Source organism: Helicoverpa zea, chromosome 7 (genome assembly GCF_022581195.2).
Source record: "Helicoverpa zea isolate HzStark_Cry1AcR chromosome 7, ilHelZeax1.1, whole genome shotgun sequence".
NCBI classification, from domain to species: domain Eukaryota; kingdom Metazoa; phylum Arthropoda; class Insecta; order Lepidoptera; family Noctuidae; genus Helicoverpa; species Helicoverpa zea.
Window position 1 is genome coordinate 11,008,463 of NC_061458.1, and position 20,123 is coordinate 11,028,585.

Genomic DNA, 20,123 nt, shown 5'->3' on the forward strand with positions numbered 1-20,123 from the left:
CAATATCTATTTAGGATGTGCATCAAGAAGTCGTCATTTGTTTTTATAAACTAGTTACTTATAATATAATTTGTGTTTAGGCAATTTACGAATGAAATTATAATGCAGTATCATCGTGACATGACGATGCGACGCCTGAATACCTACCGAAGTACTAACCTAGGCAGGCACTACAACTTGCTTTTCCCGCTTATGGATCCAGGAAAATGTGTCTTGCTTGAAGGATATGAAAGCTTACATAGGTAAGTAAGTAGGTAAGTACCTGCTATTCATTTCCTTATCTATCTCTGTGAAGACCAATACCTAGGTACTTAGGTGTACTGCCGCGGGGCTGCGGGATTGTTCGAAATTGTTACCGCGGCCCTGGTACATAAAGGGCTTAAGAAGGAACATGGTGGGTTTTAGACAGTAAGAGTCTGACACTCCCTCACGTACGGTGTAGGTGCACGTACAAAGGGCGGGAGGGGTCCTAGGTATTTTGGTAAAGGCATTAGGTAGATAGGTACCTAAGTATTGCTATTAATTACCATTACATTTGCGATAAAGCAGGCCATAAATTATAAATTTTACCTATATTCTATGGTATAGTGGAAGAGTTCGTGGCTAAGTCAAAGCCGCGCGGATCGATCGATCATAAAGTCAAGCAACGCTTGGCGCGGTCATCCCGGCTGTCATTTGAACATCTTTTGCCGTCGTTACGGGTATTTAGCCAGAAAGTCCCTGTTAACCAGTCTTAACCAGGTGTTATTTCGTTGCCCGGGTCACTGGGTTGAGGAGGTCAGCTGCTAGGCAGTCGCTTCTTTTAATCACTTGTACTCAGCTGTATCCGGTTAGAATGGCAGCCAAAAGAAATATAAGTAGGTATGCTAACCCCAACATAGACAACATAGAAAAGGACAGACAGGCATTTGCGCACACATCTACTTCACTCTAGTCTGCTGGGATGGCGATCCCGTACGAGTCACGACTGGATAGATAAGGTTCAGCATTACCGACTACTCAGACCAACGAAGCTGGCAAAATGTACCTAAGAGCTGGGGCCCGATCCTCCTAATTTTACTTAAGCGACATACGATTCACGTTCGACTCGATTCGACTGAGATCCGATCCCGACTCGATTACGATTGAAGCGTATGTGGCATTCCGCTATTTTTTCTTTGAAATAAACGTTTTTATTATTTTCTGTCATTCAATAATGAATCATTATTAACTTAGGAGAATTTTGCCCCAGGAACACTACAAACTTAGTCGGCCGACAGTTTATTTGGGCTCATAAATCAGTATGGAAATAAATGATAGTAGGTATTTGGCCGGTATCAGACCCACTAGGAACTTTGATTGAATTCACGACACAACAAGGGGCCAACTGTCGGCCGACTGTTTAGTCAATGAGCAGGTTTATTTATTTTTTCAATCGCAGTAGGGAAAATATTTGTGATTTTATCATCTAAATTACCTGGGTGGGTATAGTGTAGACATATTTCACTATCATGTTCTTATTATAATGGTTACTATCGCGTACCTTAAGCTATTTGTAAACTGGCGTGAATTTTAATTACCTACTTGTTTCAAGAACCAACAAAGTATGTAGGTAGGCATTTGGCAATTATGTAGGTAGGTATCTTATTCAAATGAGTAGCTATGGGAATAATAATTCTCGTAATAGGCAACATATCAATATTAAGATCAAAATCTCACGTAACGAGTGGTTGTTGTTTATAATTATTTCATTTAGCATAGAACCGTATGTACCTATGTAATAAAATAAAGTAGGTACCTACCCATGTTTAACTGTCAGCATTAAGCCGTGGTAAATAAATGTGAAGGTCGTGTCCACTTAGTTTACGTTCAAGTAACATGAAAAACCAGTTTTAATTGATATTCGTTTATTTTTTATTTTTATCTAGACAATGTTTATTCTTAGAAATGACTATCGGTAGGTTATCGATATTTCACAGGTGTATAATAGATCCAAGTATTTTTAGATTGACAACTATTAAGTATCATGGTAATATAAACAAAATAATGCTCGTTATCTGTATAATTTTGTCACAAGTTTAATATGTCGTGTCACTTACATTGCTACCAAAATTTCCTTTACTGTAAACTCCAATATTGTACAAAATGTACCTATGTTATGTTGGTACTTTTTATGTATGACATCGGGCGTTCAGCAATGTGTGTTTGAATTATATTTTTTATTCACTTAATTGCTGTCACATACAGATATTTATATTGAAATAATGTTATATATTTAAAGCAACCCATATTTTTTTTATAATCTCGTTTATTCATTTATAAACATATTCATTACATTTTTAAATATTATATATATTATATAAAGAAAACATTTAAAAATATAAAAAATAGGTGGCCGCCGATATCGGGCACAGGGTCAAAGGTACCGGTGGTTAGGGTCCAGAGACAGAAACCTCGCGATACGCGCCGCATCAAGGAGTAATTTCTTCTGAATCAGCTCCTTGATCCAGCCGCTTAACGAGAGCCCCATTAGGGCTCTTGGCTATTAGACCATTGGCCGTAACCGACACAGTAACAGTCGAGATACTTTTTTTTTGCATCCCATATTTTTTATTATTATTGTTTTATTCCCATACATAAAAGTACTTTTATGAAATGACTTATTAAATAGCCTCTTAGCCATGTTTAGTTTCGGACCTAAGTCTTCATTCGCTTTCAAAACTGATATTTTGAGACTGCAATTTGTAAAAATGATGTGGACCAGATATATTTATTTACTCAATTGTATACGCAAAATATAAATAGTTAAAATGCTATACATCATAGCAAGTATATAATGATGCTGCATAATAATCAGTTAGGAAGTTGTGTTGTTGTAAGATCTTCTAATAATTCTCTTTATGATACAAATATGTACATTCAATATTGCCAACAATAACTGCCTCTACATTATATGTACAACAGTTGGCATCTATCATTCATTTAATAACAAATGATTTACATAATTCAGCTAAAGTAAATAATGTTAGTAACTGACATTAAGACTTATTATAACACATTTCAAGTCCAACATAAGTTCTACATGATAACATTTACAAATAACTCACAACAGCCAAGGAATTGTTGTACACGAGATATAATATTTATAGTGGGTTTCGTTCTATATGCAGAATTGGTCTAAACAAAGTTCTTCGGTCCTCATTCTAATATAAATTAGTTATGGTTTAAGTATTGGTTTATGTCAAAACTTGTCTGGCGACACAAGCGCAACAACTGGGCACTTTAAGTTTTTTCTCCACTTTTCCACCATTGCTAAGCACGTGCATGTTGCGATACACATACTTTTGTTTGCACCGGGCCTCGTATCCCTTTGCGAAATAAGCAAATCCTAAACACGGATCACCGTCGGTACTGAAATCAAAAGAGAAATTATGTTAGATAACTGGCTATTTTATATTATTTTGTACAATAAAAGCATCGATCCAGGAATCGGGTCAAATGTGACTATGATCTAGCGAAATTCATCAGTCATTCTAGCAGTCCCTAATAGTCACATTTTTCCAAATTCTTGATATTATAAGTAGATCCAATAAGGTGCCAATTAGTAGCTTCTTACTAAATTGATTCTGATTGTCATATTGCGTATGAAAGGTTTTCGAAACAATAAGTAGGTAGTTAAATAAATTACCTACTCGCCTATTGGCCATGACTTTTGCAGCAAATTGCAAACTTATGATACTATGCACATATAAACTTTAGTTTATAATTTTAGATAATTTGTTTATTAGATTTACGAGAAGTTTTGTTTGATGAATTCCGGTCTTTGTTACAGCAAAGACTGAAAACACTGACACTGATTTATATTTTTATTTGAAATTAGATTTTCTGGGAAAAACTGCGGAACCGATTAAAGTACAACTTTTTTACGGATAATCTCTGTAGGTATCAGGGTGCCCTATACTGTCATGTGCCATAGTAAAATGCATAATTTAACCTAAGGACTTACTTACTCTAACCTAATGAGAAAAAGTGCTCTTTACTTACTCGCAAATCTCAACTCTGAAACCCTGAATAGGGTCTTCTTCTTTATTGAGCACCACATGCCAATTGCCAGACGCGTCTACCGCGGCTTTCGGGTATACAACCTGGAAATTCAATCAAGAAATTGTGAATTTATATAAATATTATAAAGAGGAAAAATTTGTTTCACTGTAATGGATAATCCCAAAAACTACGGGACCAATTTTTTCAGCATTGGGAAGCTACATTATCTGCGAATGGCACAGCCTACAATTTTATCCCGGTGCTATACCTATGTTCAATAAAGTAGCACAATTGTAATAATTATTTGTTTGGATACAATATTGTCGTCAATCCAGATGATTATATATTTGTAACATGTTAGGATGATTGCAAAAAATGTAATAATGCTCTGCACGATTGCCTTTGTTAATTCGTCTTTGAAAAGCGGTTCTTGCATTTCCATCAATGTTTCAACTCATCAGTACATTTATACACTAACCTTTTCTTGAATATTGCACAGCTCGATATTGTCTTCCATGGGTCCTACTCTTTGGGCGATGTCCGGAACATCAGGCAAGTCTAGGTTGTCAGTTTCTTTCGTTAACTCTGGAGTCTGTAAAGATATACAAAGATGGTTACGTATAAATTCTTGGAAAAAGCAGGCAATTCAGAATCTTAGTTTTTAGGACTACGACTAAGTTTCATCATCAACAATAATATTGCCTATTAGGTACATTACACTATTCGTTATCAATAATTTTTCATATAAAAAAATACTCCTAAATTCGATTCCTGAACTATGTATTTATAATATTCTTCGTTATGGATCCCTCGGTGGGCGAGCCCGACTTACACATGAAAAGTTTATTGAATTCAAGAGATTTCAAGTTACTGATCAGGGTATTGGTCGTTAGGTATACTCCCAAAATTCCTCATTGAAGTGAAACAGTAATGAATGAAGTGAGTCAATTGGAACTGGCATGTCATTCACAAGTTAGTAAGTAGGTACATAAATATTTAGTTAAATCAAATACGAATCGATATCTATTTTTGGCATCTATTTAATTACTCACTCACACAAACACACGCACAAACACACACACATTATGACAAATCTACGATTCACTTTCACGTTAACTATCTGTGGAAATTAATAAAGCTGAATCTGACTTTGGGTACCAGTGTTCAACAAAATTATTGTACAAGTGAAGATTGTTATTACTGATGTGTGTTATCCCTTGTGTGTACCCTTTTTGAGACAATAACTATTTTATTTATTTATTCAGATTATTTTTATTTAATAGGGTTTGATAAGAAGACTCAAAATTTTTCATGCTGTGTCTATCGCACCATATTATACACTATGCTTGCATTGGTTTTGCTTGGTCCATTGGAATTAACAGTAACAATTGTAAATAGCCATTAATTAAAAAAAAAATGATTCCTTACGATCGAAACTAAACAAATTCTCACCTCTGCGATAATTTTTTCCACTTCTTCTGTTGGGTAGTTAGGAACATCGTCACATATACCGATCTTCTTGCAATGATCAGGTATTTCCAATTCTAAGTCGCCGGAAGTTAGACCTGGAAATACGATTTGGTCGTTACTTTCACCTGAAACATGAAAGACTTCATTAGAATTGAAGCCGGCCTTTCACTATGGGATATAATATAATATGTATTACATCCTGAGATATAATATTTTATCGCTCGTCATACATTTTGAAAAAATGTTTATAGTTTGGGATGTAATATAGATGTATGTATATTATAACACAGTGTCAAATGTATGAAGAGCAATAAAATATTATATCTCAGGATGTAATATATACTATATTATATCTCATAGTGAAAAGCCGGCTGTACAACTTGTTCATTGAACATAGGTTTTTGTAGTTATGTAGTTGAAGGAACCTGCAAACGTTCCGGCAACTACATAACTACAAAGTACCTAACTACAAAATAATAAGTATGTGCCAAGAAAAAGAGTATGGAATGATAATTATTATATCTCAATGTTATGGTTACTAATGTAAAGAAAAAAAAATACAATAACACATCCGTGTTACAATAGTGTTTTTATAAAACTTTGGTTCAATTTAACGTTAAAACCGGAAACATTGCGGTTATAACATAATTTGCAAATGTAAATTAGCCTTTTTTGTTTACCTAGATGAGTTAGTATTTTCCGATGTTCAAGTAAACGAATGAAGATGCAGGTTTTATGAATCCTACAGAAATAATTCCTTGCTTTCATAGTAAATGAGTCTTACTGAATGAGTGGGTATTGATTACTTATTTTTTTTTTAAGAAAGGCATTACAATAAGCAGTTTAAAAAGCAGTTTGATAAGCTGTTAGCACAATAAGCATTACAATAGTTTTGTTACCTAAACCTAACTAACGTATTAAGTATTTTTTTATGACGTCAGTTCTCCTTGATTATTTAAAGGTATTTATTTTCTAATTAACCATTTTAATACAAGCTAATTAAATGCAAAACCCAAATTCGATAGTTCCGTATATTCCATGTATATGTATACGTACGCATATATTTCAGCTTCATACCAAAATTAGAATGAAAAACCTCACTTTTTCCTGCAGGTTGGCTGACTGCAGGTAGCTACTCAATATTATATTTTCCATTTGATTAATTTCCTGTGTATTTTTATAAATATACAATTCATTAAATATTACTTAGTCATACTAATCATCCCGTACGTACCTTCTCTGTGTTCGAGAACATTTAATTAAATATATCAAAACAGTGATACAATTCATTAAAAATTTACGTCATCGAATTATCGCTGGCGATAAGCTAAAGCATCGGGTTGACCATATGCAGCTCGTAAAAGGAGGAAATTAGCGCCAATGACGCCAGTGCTAAAATAATCTTTGCATTGCAAGCCATGTAAACGTCCGGCCTTGCATGATGCAGTTAGATCGAAATTATGTGCACCTCGGTACTTAAAGGTGAACATCTTCTCAACATAAACTAATGTCTACGTAATGTTTCTAATAATGTTATTTACCGTGGCGAGGTATAGCTTTGTGACTTTATTGTCTTTAAATTAAAGACAACAGAAGAGTAAAACACAGATTTTTTTAAAAATGTTCAATGAGAACCCTTTTTGATCCCTCACGCACTTAGACAAGTTGATCTTTTTATTTACATTACTTTTAGTCTTTTTAATTGATTTTAATTATTAATCATAACAAGGAAAGGTCACTGCAGAATTATGGAATATTCATGGGTTGCCTTATAGTTACGTTTTATTTTTGTAATTGAGTAAGTAGTTAGTTATTTGGTAATCTTTGAATGTATAAAAAGTGCCCACAACCGAAAAATTATGCAAATCAATCACTTGCAAAAGATAAATCTTGCCGATCATTAAAATAACAGTTTTGTAATCATTATTTCAATTATTGGTTTTCCTTGTAAAAAGATCACGTAATTACAAATCTTCCCTGTTCTCTTTGACTTACCTGTTCTACTTTGTAAGTTTACAACTTTAGTTCCATTTTGAGTGCGTGTCAGTGGCAGTTGAGCGTTCGCTTGTAAAGCGTGCTTGCATTTGTAGGCAGATGCTGATATCTGAAAATGAAAAATGCCTTTATTTAAGTAGGTGTCTATAGCCGCGGTAAAATTCAGCATTTAATTATTTCTGGGAATTACCAAAGTAGGTGTAGGACTCATACATACAATAAATGCACTTGTGGAATCAACCATTTGATAACACCATGGTGATTGATATTATAAACTAAATTTAATGATATATCTAAACTACTGTTGAAATAAAAAATAAAAAAACCTACAATTTAATGCGTGTATAATACACATGTTGTGTGTCACACTTCTTCGTATCAGTGCAACCTTAATCTACGAGGTAACTGACCATGAAAGTTAACGATTGTAGTCTTAAAAGTAAACAGTAGGTGCCTGTTATTTATGGATTCCGCGTACTAATAAAAATAATTGTTGCAGAAATTAACCTGGCATTTTTTTATGATAATATTCAAATGGGCCACACAGTTCTATGCTCTTCGTGACATGAACTGAAAGGAAACTGATACTATAGTTTGTCCTTTTGCATTTTAAATATCTACATAAAAAAATAACTACCTTAACAAGTTTAGTGTTAAAACCATTACAATTATTTTTTTATGTTCTTTTTGTGATTTAAAGAACACATAATTCCCTCAATATATAGTTAATAGGCATGATGACAAATTTTTAAATTCCTTTGTATGATGTAGGTATACGTCTATTTTATATGAAAAATTATTAATTTTAAGAAAATGCGAAGTTTTTTTATCAAATAATTGCATTTTTCTCTGTCCACTTTGAATCCGGCGCGAAAACGCTTGTCAGTGTCATGTCGTCACTTGTTACGTCACGACTGAAATTACAAGACGCAAGTAAACAACGCTCGTGCAATAATTACGTTTTTGTGTTATTAAATATGAATTCGAAAGGGCATAGGTGTTGTGGGGTCCCCCAGTGTAAGAACACATCCAAAACAACTCCTGATAAGTTATTTGTGTACGTTCCTCACAATAAAAAAATACGAAACAAGTGGCTTAAACTTGCAAGTCGAGATTCAAAAGCAATATTGCCCAGGGTACAACTTTATTTTTGTGAAGATCACTTTGATGTAAGTTATTACATAGTTCTCTAGATTCTAGCATAGTTTATAATGTAAATAACTATTTCGAGGTTAGGTTTCATCTCTCATTGTTTTTTAATTAAACTAGTATACTTACATGGAAGTTTTAACATTTCTAAATTCAGCTGAACAAAAATCTTTATTTGATGCCAAAAACTTTCCCAGCATTATGATATCAATTCTAGGCAAATTAGCGCTGTTTGCCTTGATAAATCCGGGCTCCATAACTCGTGTTATAAACAATTAATTAATTAAAAACAAAGATCGCAGTGGAAGTTCACAATAAAGAAATGTGACGTTCGCGCGCTTTCGCGCCATTTGTTTTGAGAGATGACGTCACGAGCTCTGATTTGTGTTCAAAATATCATGGCGGATTGCCTTATTTCGTAATTTTATTTTATAAAAATACATATTAATCATATTATTAATAAAGAAAACAATGCGCGTTTTATATTCCAAGCTTCAAGTTTAATTTAATAAATATATTATTTTAATGATTTTTGATTACTGTCCTCATGCCTATTAGCTTCGTCAAATATTCTTGTTCGCGGATTGGCAGATATATGTAATTTTATGCAAATTTTCTTATATATAGGTACCTACTTATGTTGATCTGAGCTTAAGTTTTCGTAATGTTTGCAATATGCAGTACAAATCGATTTCTAGGAACTCGCCCAAGGTTGATTTTGACAGCGGCAAATCTTTATGAGCGTAAATAACAAAAGCAGGTAAATGTACAAGTAAAATATCGAGATTAATTAATACTGGCGCCATGGCTTCGGACGTGAACTCCGAAACTGGTATTTTTGCACGTGATTATCGTTTTTTGAGAATAACTGTGTGTAATAAGAAATTCGGTAATAAAGTTCCAAAATAAAACTGAGATATCTTTAGTTAAGTACCTACTTATCGGTTACGTCAGTTACTAATTTATAAGACCGTGCAATAATAACGCAATAACTAATTATCAGCTAAATTCTTAGTTTGAACACCTATGTGAGAGTTTATAGACTTTAAAATTAAGAGCCCTCCGGACACTACTTAAATGTTTATCGGGCTAAAAAGTTTGCCAAGTGCCAGTCAACCATCGGGCCAAATATTGGGCGACTTTGCAAAGTGCACAGGCTCTCATCGTCCATTTGGGGAGGTGGATAAAGGGTTGGCCTATGTCCAGCACTGGACTTTCTATGATTATGAAATTGTACTTAGGTACTGAAGGTTTCTTACTTAAACCAGGTGAAGCAATACATATATTATATTATTATATCTTGTATGTCTCTAACCGACCACGGGACTACAGAGTCCCGGATTTTTGGAAGGCGAACGTGGGGCCGAAGCCAACACGCTGAAGCCCTTTTGAGACAACTTTAATGAAATGGCGACACAAAACCGACGATTATCCCTGTATACACTATAGAAACGTACCCAAGGACTGTGCTAAACTATTGCTTAATATGGAATAAAACTACTAGGGCTATTGGGATGGGATGCTAATGGACTAGGAATGGGGAAACTACGGGAACTATGGCACCTGCCGATGACAATGTATTAAATACATGTTAAAATGGTAGGTGGAGACTCGCCAACTCACTTACTGGGCCCCCGGGAATCAGTCACTGAAAAGCAACAAGAGGGCAACAGGGACATGAGCGGCTGAGAAGGGTGAGGATACCTCGGCGGACTTTAAACGCAGATCACGCGCTCCCTGTGGGTCCAGCATCACCGGCCCACTCGTCACTTACCACGAGGCACCTACCCTCCGAGCAGGACTAACCTTGCACTAGCGACTCCACTCTGACCGGCCGATGAAGGCAAGCCAAGAGGCGGGAGAACTATCCCCCGTCATGCTTCACTCCGGCAAGCCGGAGGTGGGGAACAGTATACTCTCCCTGGAGCACTCGGATATATAGCCCCGCGGGGTCGCTACTCCCCGTCATCCGCCTCAGATGCCCTGCGGGGCTATTATTATTATTATTATAAAGGTGTATAAGTAACTATATCCACGTCAGTCCGCTTATATCTACATGACTGTAGATCAAAGGGCTAAGTGGGGCCAGGGACATACAACGTTCAGAAACAAGGCCATTTCTCTGATATTGACCTGCGTTTATAAATGCACGATATAAATAGGTACTTATGCAGGGTTGGTTGGAAATTGTACCTTTTTGATTTTTTTTTTTAATATCGTTCAATTTACTATTACGTTTTGCATCAAAAAGGCGACAATAGCGCTTTACACTCATATACCATAATATTATTCTGTGCATACAACTATAGGGAAATCCTCACCGCCAGAATTATACAAGACGAAACAAAACTCCTCGTGCGTGTGGGTTTCAAGCGGAATAAATTCAAATCACCGTTGTTTGTAAACAGGTGTGGCGAATTAAAGCCAAGCTGACAATTCGACATAGTTACTACTACAGCTGAAGCGAAAACTAAACGTTTTATTTATTTATCAGCAGTTTTTCCCGCATCCCGTGACAACTATGTACTTCTAGAATTCGGATAAAAAGTAACCTGTATATCTAATACATTGTCTAATGCGTAGGCTTAGCAAGGTTTTTGACAAAATCCATTCAGTAGGTACCTAGTTTGTGAAAGAGGAATAAATAGTCAGAAGTCAGAAAGCCCCTACCAAGGGGCATCGGGATGAACGAGGTCGGATAGGCAGTCGAATTCTCTCATGAAAACCACTGATATTCAGCCGATTCCAACATATGTAGTTGGGTAAAGCAGGAGCACTTAGATCGGTGAAAATTATTTTAACTTTCCAAGGTGCCTTTATTGGAACACAGCTTTATCAAAAATTAAAGCAGTATTATACCCTCGCTCTGTGAGCCAGTTAAAGTGAGAGCGGATTGTCTTGGGCAGTTCCACTTTCTATTTGGTTTAGTTTCAGAACTATGTAGCTAATAACGGGAACAGTATAATAAATCAGGAAAGCATTATTTTTAGATTAGATTTATTTTACATTAATGATAATAAGTACAATTAGTACCTAAGTAAACACAAAATACTACCAATAGCTACGGAATGCAATTCCATGGCCATTGCAGATCCAAATATGACTATGTTAACGCTCTATTAAAGTAAAAAAATTCTCACACTCGGGTTTTTTGGAATTTTACAAATGATTATTCTGTGTAATGAATGCTTTGGGTACTTATGAGTTGTTACGAGTTTTGGCAATGACGCCATAATGTTACTTGTCTCATTATAGTCTATTAAACACTACTAACTGTTGACAGACCAATCATAACACTTATCAATATATTTATCAGCTCATGACCTCGGTGTAACTACTGTTGTGTTTGTAAACATAAAAAATACAATAATGTATTTACTACGGTCTATTTTCTCTTTTTATTATAATTAATAGGATATATTTTATCACCATGGTCATTAACATATGTACTCGTATTATAACTAGGTACTGCGCGATACCAGATTACTATTGTTAAGCGGTAGCCTAACCGATCAATTAAATTGCACAATATTGCAATAAACATTTAAGACGCTCAAAATTGCGCATCTTCAATTTTGGGTCCAATAAAGTCAACACATGAGCACTATTCGTAATATTGCGCAATTTATTTTTTGATCGTCCAGCCTGCCTCTAAAACAGCAATCCTAAAATTTTCTCGACATTGAATGAGATGGAGCAGAATTTAATTTTTATAAATAAGTAAATACAATATTGGACGCATCTTGAGGTTTATTAGTTCTACGAATTATGACGTTGCAATTCCGTTTCAATTTCTGCTATTGAACAAAACATATTTTAGTATTTTAATATTTCATTTAATATTCAGTACCAAAATAAAATACAAAAAGAAAAATCAAACAAAAATGACTATAAAATAAATATTCATAAAGTTAATACCCTAGGCTAGTTATGGCCATTTACAGGCGTGTAGACGGTTTTCCAACTCAGGCTGGTTTTTCCGAATCGAATTTAATGTGATTTCAAAACACGGTTTAAGTCAGTGAAGCCTGCATTTTATGCTAACACGTGTTAGGTCAGGTTCTAGTTCATTAACCTATTAAGTAGGTATGTTGTGTTAATTCATAAATGCAAACGATTCGGATTTTACATTAAAACTACCTATGAGAAAACGTTGTGTGCAACCAATACATCGTAGTTTTGTATAAATGTTCAATGGAAGGTATGATACTTTTTAAACCTATTGAATGAACTGTATAATGAATATAAATATGTTTTTTTTTAATGAACCGATTTTCTATTTTATATTTTCAATGTCTAATACCATTTCTATTGGTAAGTATCACTTTGTTTAAAATTATATTAGGTATTTTGTTCTAAAGTTTCATAATTAAGTATAATTGTTTGTCAAATTTTAATGATGTAAGCGTCCGATAAAAATGATACCTAATAATTCAAAAGAAAGTAGCAACATTCTTTTGGCATTCTCTGATGGCGTAGTTTATGCTGATATCAGGAAACTACGAGTTTACAAATGACTCGTAAATTAAAAATAAACTTAAAAAGCAATTAAAACAGTTTTGCTCATTCAGTGTCCGCTAGATAATAAATATTTATAGAGACTAATTAAATATAATTGTTAATTCATTGACTTGTAACCTGCTTCTAAGCTAAGTAATGAAAATGCCTTAGGTGGGTAATACATTAGACTCTTTACTGTTGAATGGAGAGTCATTTTATACTGTTTGAATTTAAATTGAATAGAATAGATATCACTTGAAAAATAAGTTCCAGGTTTTACATGGAACAACTGCTTATAAAACTAGTGGTTGGACTTTCAAGCTTGTGACTATTGTAACGACTGTCGTGTGATATTCTAATGGCACCGGGACTCACAATGTAACTTGCAAACTTAAAACAGCCTAATAATAAAAATACTAAAAACCTTTCGAATTTTTACAAAAGTATGATCTGCTTAATCGTAGCAATCCCAATAACAATTATGCAATTTAATTTAACTGCGAATAAAATGATATTATAATTACGAAACACACAAGACGAGTGTTTGGCAGCCGTTTTAATGGTTATGGATATTTTTATTTAGCCAATATAAAATAATGGAGAATGCCATTAATATTCATAAGATAGTGTCGAATATTGTAGTATGGGCTGCTGAATATATACTTACAATGCTTTGTGTTTAGAACATTTTTCGTGCAATAACTGTACACAAACGAGGAAAAAGATTTCGGCACATAATTACGCTGTGATTTTTGACTGAGCATATACGTGATAACTTGAGGCATTTTTTGTCACAATAGGTACAATATATTAATTATTATTTTGCATTCTGTGCGAACTTGTTGTCTTGTTACAAAGTTTTCGCACGCATTCGTTGCTGTTTGCTAGAACAAGAAGACTAGGACAAACTGTAGTGTGGCACATTGCGGCAAACTGGTGCGGTAGAATCTTGCCTTTACTTTTTAAAAACTTAAATAACCAACATTTTAAAACCTTTTAAATAATAGAAACAGTAAATATGTTCTTAGTAGGTACATTTACTACTCATACGGTAGTATTTACAAAATAATTTCTTTGAACTCATTCAATATTGTAATTCAAGTTGTAACTTAATTTGGCTTTAACAAAGGCTTAGGTTATTATAGGGTATTTTTGCGGTTAAATATGGCTTTCTACCACGTACGAGTGATTATTGACGTCGTTATTGTTATTGACGGAGAATAAGTAAATATAATAGGAAGGAAATTACCTACTTAATTATATAAAAAACAGTTTTATATTCATTTAAGAAATTGTGTCATAATAATTTTATGATTAAATTTCCAAATTGAAGAGAATGAATAACAATTAAAAATGATTTTCAAAACTTATGGAATATTTGTGGTTTTAAAAATGCAGACAAATAAGGGGAATACTTTATGATGATGCATGCATGTATCTTCAATGCCTATAGATGACACAAATTCATAATTATATACCAGCATATAACAGCGGCAAACGTCATTGGGAAATCCAAATGTTTAACGAAACAAGTACGATGCCTCGAGGGTGACAATTACTTGCGAGACAAACTATGACTTTTTATGTACTATAAGTATTTTTCCCAACTAAAGACACGTTTGAATTACAGGAAGTTTTCCTCTCAACCATACAAAATACAACAACACAATGTTAACCGTGGCGACGATGAGTTGATGAAGTCAATATAAAATTGTATTTTTATCACAATTGAATAGAGTAGCCTAGCATGATGATGGCATCATAACGTTATAATTACTGTATCAAACCTCTTTGTATCTACAAGCAAGATTATTATCACAATAACGAAGCTAATAATTCGATAGGATAATTATTCTTAAGATACCTGTGTTAACTTATTCTTGACGTGTGTGAATTGCAAATATTGACAAATTAAAATAGCGTTTGCCACTCCCGCTGTTTTTGGTAGGCACACCTATTCGCATAAACTCAAATCTGTAATTATCAAGTTTTATTGACGAGCTTGAGTCCTCATGTAACTATGTATTTAAAATATTTACATCCACCTATGATTCGAGATTGAGACCTCAATTTTAACCTTTCGCTTTATAATTGAACTCCCTTATGAAACTGAATAATTAAAACGATTTTTTCTTACATATTTTCAATCCTGCAGCTTTCATCAATCCTGTTTCTGCTGATCCAACTTGATTTAAATGTTTAGTTGTTTCATTCATCTTAGGATTTTTCCGAACTTAGCTTTGAAACTATCCCGTATTATAGCAATCGTCTTGCGTGTCTCATTAAACCCTTTACCAAACCATTATTTTTCTCTATTCTCAATTGATTTACTCTCGCAGGTATCTACTTGGTGTAGGAAGATAACGTCGTTTAATTTATTAATGCATACATTTATTCAAATCATATTTATGTTGGGAAAACAGGTTTAACTTCCTTTTGGCTTCCATATTGACGATCAATGTATAAACGTGTGGATCATAATAATTAACACAGTACTGATGTGTTTAAAAAAATTAACATTGTAATATCTATAGCTTTATCTATAGATCTAATATCTATAGATTCTCAGATGTATGTCTGGTGATACTATCAAACAGTGAAAGTTTAGAGCTTACCTGATGATGGAGACGTGAGAAAGTCGAGAGAACTCTATGCATGTTTAAAAAAATAATAGATCCCATTAGTAGTGAATTCTCATCACCTAAAATAAAATAAGCTCCAACACAAGGTTACGTTATAAATTGTAAAGGAGTTCCCATAACTATATCTGATCTTTGCTATCGAACCCACAATGGCAGTTAAACCTATCTATGTGGAAAGTCTTCGCCAATACGAATAAAATAAGCCCAAACACGTGGTAGTTGCAACATACCGTTCAGGAGTTCCCTCGAATCTCTGTAGTCTCCATAATCAAATCAGCTCCAAACCTTCACTGTTTACAAGTACCCTCAAAAATACACTCACATGTCTGGTTTTGACTCGATGCGTGACTACAATATTCAAGAGTTGCCCTCGATTACTCAGGGTTTCCAGATCCTTTCTTTATGAAAAGTCTTTAACAATAAAAACTAGCATTGCAACCTGTAAAATCCTCTGAAACTGCTTGTCTATTATATTTTTCAAACGATCCTGGACATTCAAAGAAACGTCATACCATTCTCCACGATTTAAAACTACTTTGATTCATGTCCGCCACTTTTTACAAAGCAGGTCAGATATGCCCAATGACCTTTAAGACATAATTAGTTATTTTCAATCAGATTTCTGAATGATGACTATAAAATGTTGTATATAAATAACTTTAATAAAATAACTTTTACAAGGTACTGGCCTACTATTTTAGTTATATTATAAAATAAAAAATATTAGCTATTTTGACTCTCACGAAATTACCATAACTATGATTGTTCTAAACTGAACGGTTGGCGCGAGACTCACTTTTTATCTAACCAGGATTTGTACGGAACCCTCGGTGCGCGAGTCCGACTCGCACTTGGCCGGTTTATTCTCTTTCAAGTAGTTTTGAGATTGATGTTCAAGTAAATAAATGGTGCTGGTAGCACCTAGATCTCTGGGGAGTCACTCAAGCCACAACGCGGAAAAAACTTTGTAACGAACAATATACCACTAACACCACCACCTATTTTTAATCAATAATTGTTTCAAAATGATCTTTAAAATATGCTCTATTTTATATTTTTGCTGCATAGACGAAAACTCAAGCAGTCTCACTAGCAACAACACAGCAGTCTCACGCAGAAATTCATTAATTAAAACTCATCAGTTTTAATTAATGAATTTCTCTTTTCATTGATATATTTTTAATGAATAACTTCTTAACAAACCGGCTCAGCGTGGGGAATACCTCTCATAAACTGTTGGTAACTTGAGCAACTTATTTATAGAATTATTAGTTACTGATATTATTTAGATGAGATTGATTAGCATTTATTTATAGTTTTTTTTCCAAGTTACAGTTTTATGGCGTTTGTATTTCCCATTCAAGTTTTTATGTCTATTTATTTATAGCCACATGGATGGTGTGATGTGGGAAACTCGAAATCTATAAACTACTTCTGTATTCTGACGATAATCGTGTAATTTACAAGTAGAGATAATAAAAATGAAAAGTGAGTCACGTTTGGAATCACGAAATGAGAATAATTTATGACTCACCGAATAGTACCTAAATCAGCTCAAAAACCCTAGCCCAACCTACGTAACAATACTTTTTTATCTTTTATTTTTGCTTGGTTGCAGGTTTGTTCACCTGACAAACCTTAGCGATGGGGATTTTCTCGAATCTGGTGGACCGTTTTCTTCAAGACTTCTCTCAATGTCTATCAGAATAGACTGCCAGAGGCTATGGTAACTTTGCTTAGGTATGAGTTCTTAGTACTAGAATAAATAAGACTGTTAGCTACTTGGCGAAATTTCTTTATAACCATCCTGTGATATTACTTTATACCCAAAATAAATTACCAATTTACATAACGTAGACATTGTTAACTCTTGTTAAATGTTTTTATTTTCTTATATTTTGCTATACCTAGAACTTGCTTGAACCAAATTGAATTATTTGTGCTGCCCACGCCTATTTTATCTTTACAAAATAAAAAAAAAATCGTGCCTGCCCCGAGTTTATTACATTAAGCACCTTTCCTAGTGAAATGCATTTTCCTAGTAAGTAGACACTGAATTAATATACGTATGCTGTAGGAAAACTGCATCGAAAAACATGGTCACAGATAAGTAGACTACAATAGTACTATGTTACAAGTTACGAGTGTTAATAGTGTTTTATTAGGAAAAGCAAGCAGAAATAATACGTCAAGTCCTTTGCATAATAACTGTTTCTATTATTAATAACGTGTTTGAAATTCCTGTATTATTACTTTATAAAGGCAGTGCTAAGTAATGCAAATACGGCCTTTTAACAGTATGACCTAGCCTATTAGGTATGGTTATCAATTTAGCAGTGTACTGCTACGTCAATCGTAGTAGGAAATCTATATGTTTTGAAATAGTCTCCTTTTGTTAGATCCAAAAAAAATGTTGGATGGTCATATTGAGTTAAATCAAGTTAATCAAGCATTGCTTCCCGATTTCCTTGCTAATTTATGAAGGCATTAAGATTCGCCCACTATGCAAAGCAACATAAAACATGACTAATCTTTTCTATATTAGGACATAATAATCTGTAGCGTGTCTGTTAAGCATATTATTTGACATTGTGTAAAAGCGTCACTCTGATTGTTTTATTTTTCTTTGTTTACAAACTGACGTAATAATCACGTCAAGTACTAGACCTTAATTTACCAGTCAAGCCGGCTTCCTTGTCTCGCAAATATATTTAGTGGTTTCATCAACAATCATTATGGTTTTATTCTATGAGTGCTCGATTCATGCCTGTTTTTATCTATTTAATTATTTGACTCTAGATGCAGATGCTATTCAAGTATCATTTCATAGGCCCAAGGAACAAATAGACACGAAAATACGTTTTAGAGGGTAATTTACGACATTATATATCATCCACTTTTTGGCCCCGGAGTAAGTGTTAAAAATAAACATAAGCTGGGGAAAACTCGTATTTCTAACTGCTCGGACACATAAAATAAATTAATTCAAAAGGTTTCATTATGCCTTCGATCCTTCAGCATGTTCATGGTTTACCAAGCTGATAAGACTTTATTAATACTATAATATATAATAACCATTAATATTACAAACCATATATGCTTATTAAAAGGAATAATTATTAAATGTGTTACACATTTAATTAACAACTAGGTACATGATTCATGTCCATAATAGGTATATTTTTTTACAATATTCAGTTTTATTTTAGTAGTTTTTGATTTCAGAAGTCAAAACCTTGAGTATTTGCTATCTAGTTCCCCATGCCCTAGAACAGTATCAATAATTTAGAGGCTTAAATAATTTTAAGTTGACTATGATTTTGACAACGATTAGTATTCTTTGACCTAGGGGATAATCATCCTAAATCATCCACTACAGAATCAAGTTTATGAAACATTTTGACGTTTTATAGGTACCTAGTATGTTTATTTATTTCCTAGTGATTCTTCGGCCTAGCAAGATTTAAAAAAAGTTAAGCCGTGTCTTCCTTCACTTACAAAGTACCTAGATAGAACAATAGAAGGTTAATTATACAGTAATTAATTCAGATTGCACTCGATATCATCGTTCGTGCATCGTCATTAGCCGCGCAGTAAAAGTGACTACTTTTACTTTCATGGCATTGCCGTTATGAACACACTTATCAAAAGTATAAGTAAACTCGGATTCTATTGTGAGGAAATGAAACAATTGTGATAATTATTCAACTGTAAAGTAATGATAACAGCTAGTCATAAATATCAATATCCGGGAAATCCATAAAAATAAACTGTGTAAAAATAATTAATATATTTAGTACACATAGGAACTGAAATAGGCAGAGAAAAAATGTAATTATGCTTGTACTTGATTAGCATAAATATATTTTGACATGTATTGTAATTTTTGTTTATAAACCATAAAACAGCACAGTTTTGTTAGATTAACCATAATATCTGAACACATAGTAAAACATAATAGCAAATACCTTGCTGACATATCGTAACAAATTAATTTAAACCTCAAAATATACTCACGATAGCTATCCCAAGGAGCAAGTGTAGTGTCCAGGCCATTGTAATGCAGTTGTAGCACTCAAAACATAATTTTTTACAATTCCGGCCTCAACGGGTAGTGGTCACTCAATAATTACATATCGAACAGCGACACTATTTATGTGTTCATGTGACGTAGGCATGCGGTTTAAGCAAAACACCGATATCGATTGAAGCGGCACGTACACCTGTTTTCGCAGCTCGATGTCAACTGGCGTGCACTGTTCAACTGTGCGGCCTGGTTCAAGACGTGTCGTCGCGTTGTCATACGGCCACTATCTTGAGAACCTTCCACATACTTGTAAAATA

At 33.9% G+C, this 20,123-nt stretch overlaps 1 protein-coding gene across 2 annotated transcripts; it reads right to left on the reverse strand.

Annotated features, from left to right (window-relative positions):
- Positions 1-1,869: 1,869 nt before the first annotated feature.
- LOC124631971 lies at positions 1,870-20,025 on the reverse strand. 2 transcript variants are annotated; one of them, XM_047166623.1, is made up of 6 exons: positions 19,797-20,025; positions 7,489-7,597; positions 5,476-5,618; positions 4,502-4,615; positions 4,024-4,124; positions 1,870-3,390 (listed from the first exon to the last, which is right to left on the reverse strand). In XM_047166623.1, exons 1-6 carry the CDS (start codon positions 19,833-19,835, stop codon positions 3,216-3,218), a joined length of 681 nt encoding a protein of 226 aa, XP_047022579.1. In that variant the 5' UTR covers positions 19,836-20,025; the 3' UTR covers positions 1,870-3,215. The 2 variants fall into 2 exon arrangements, with proteins under 2 accessions (XP_047022579.1, XP_047022580.1); XM_047166624.1 differs by having other exon boundaries at positions 5,476-5,588; positions 19,797-20,023.
- Positions 20,026-20,123: the final 98 nt, after the last annotated feature.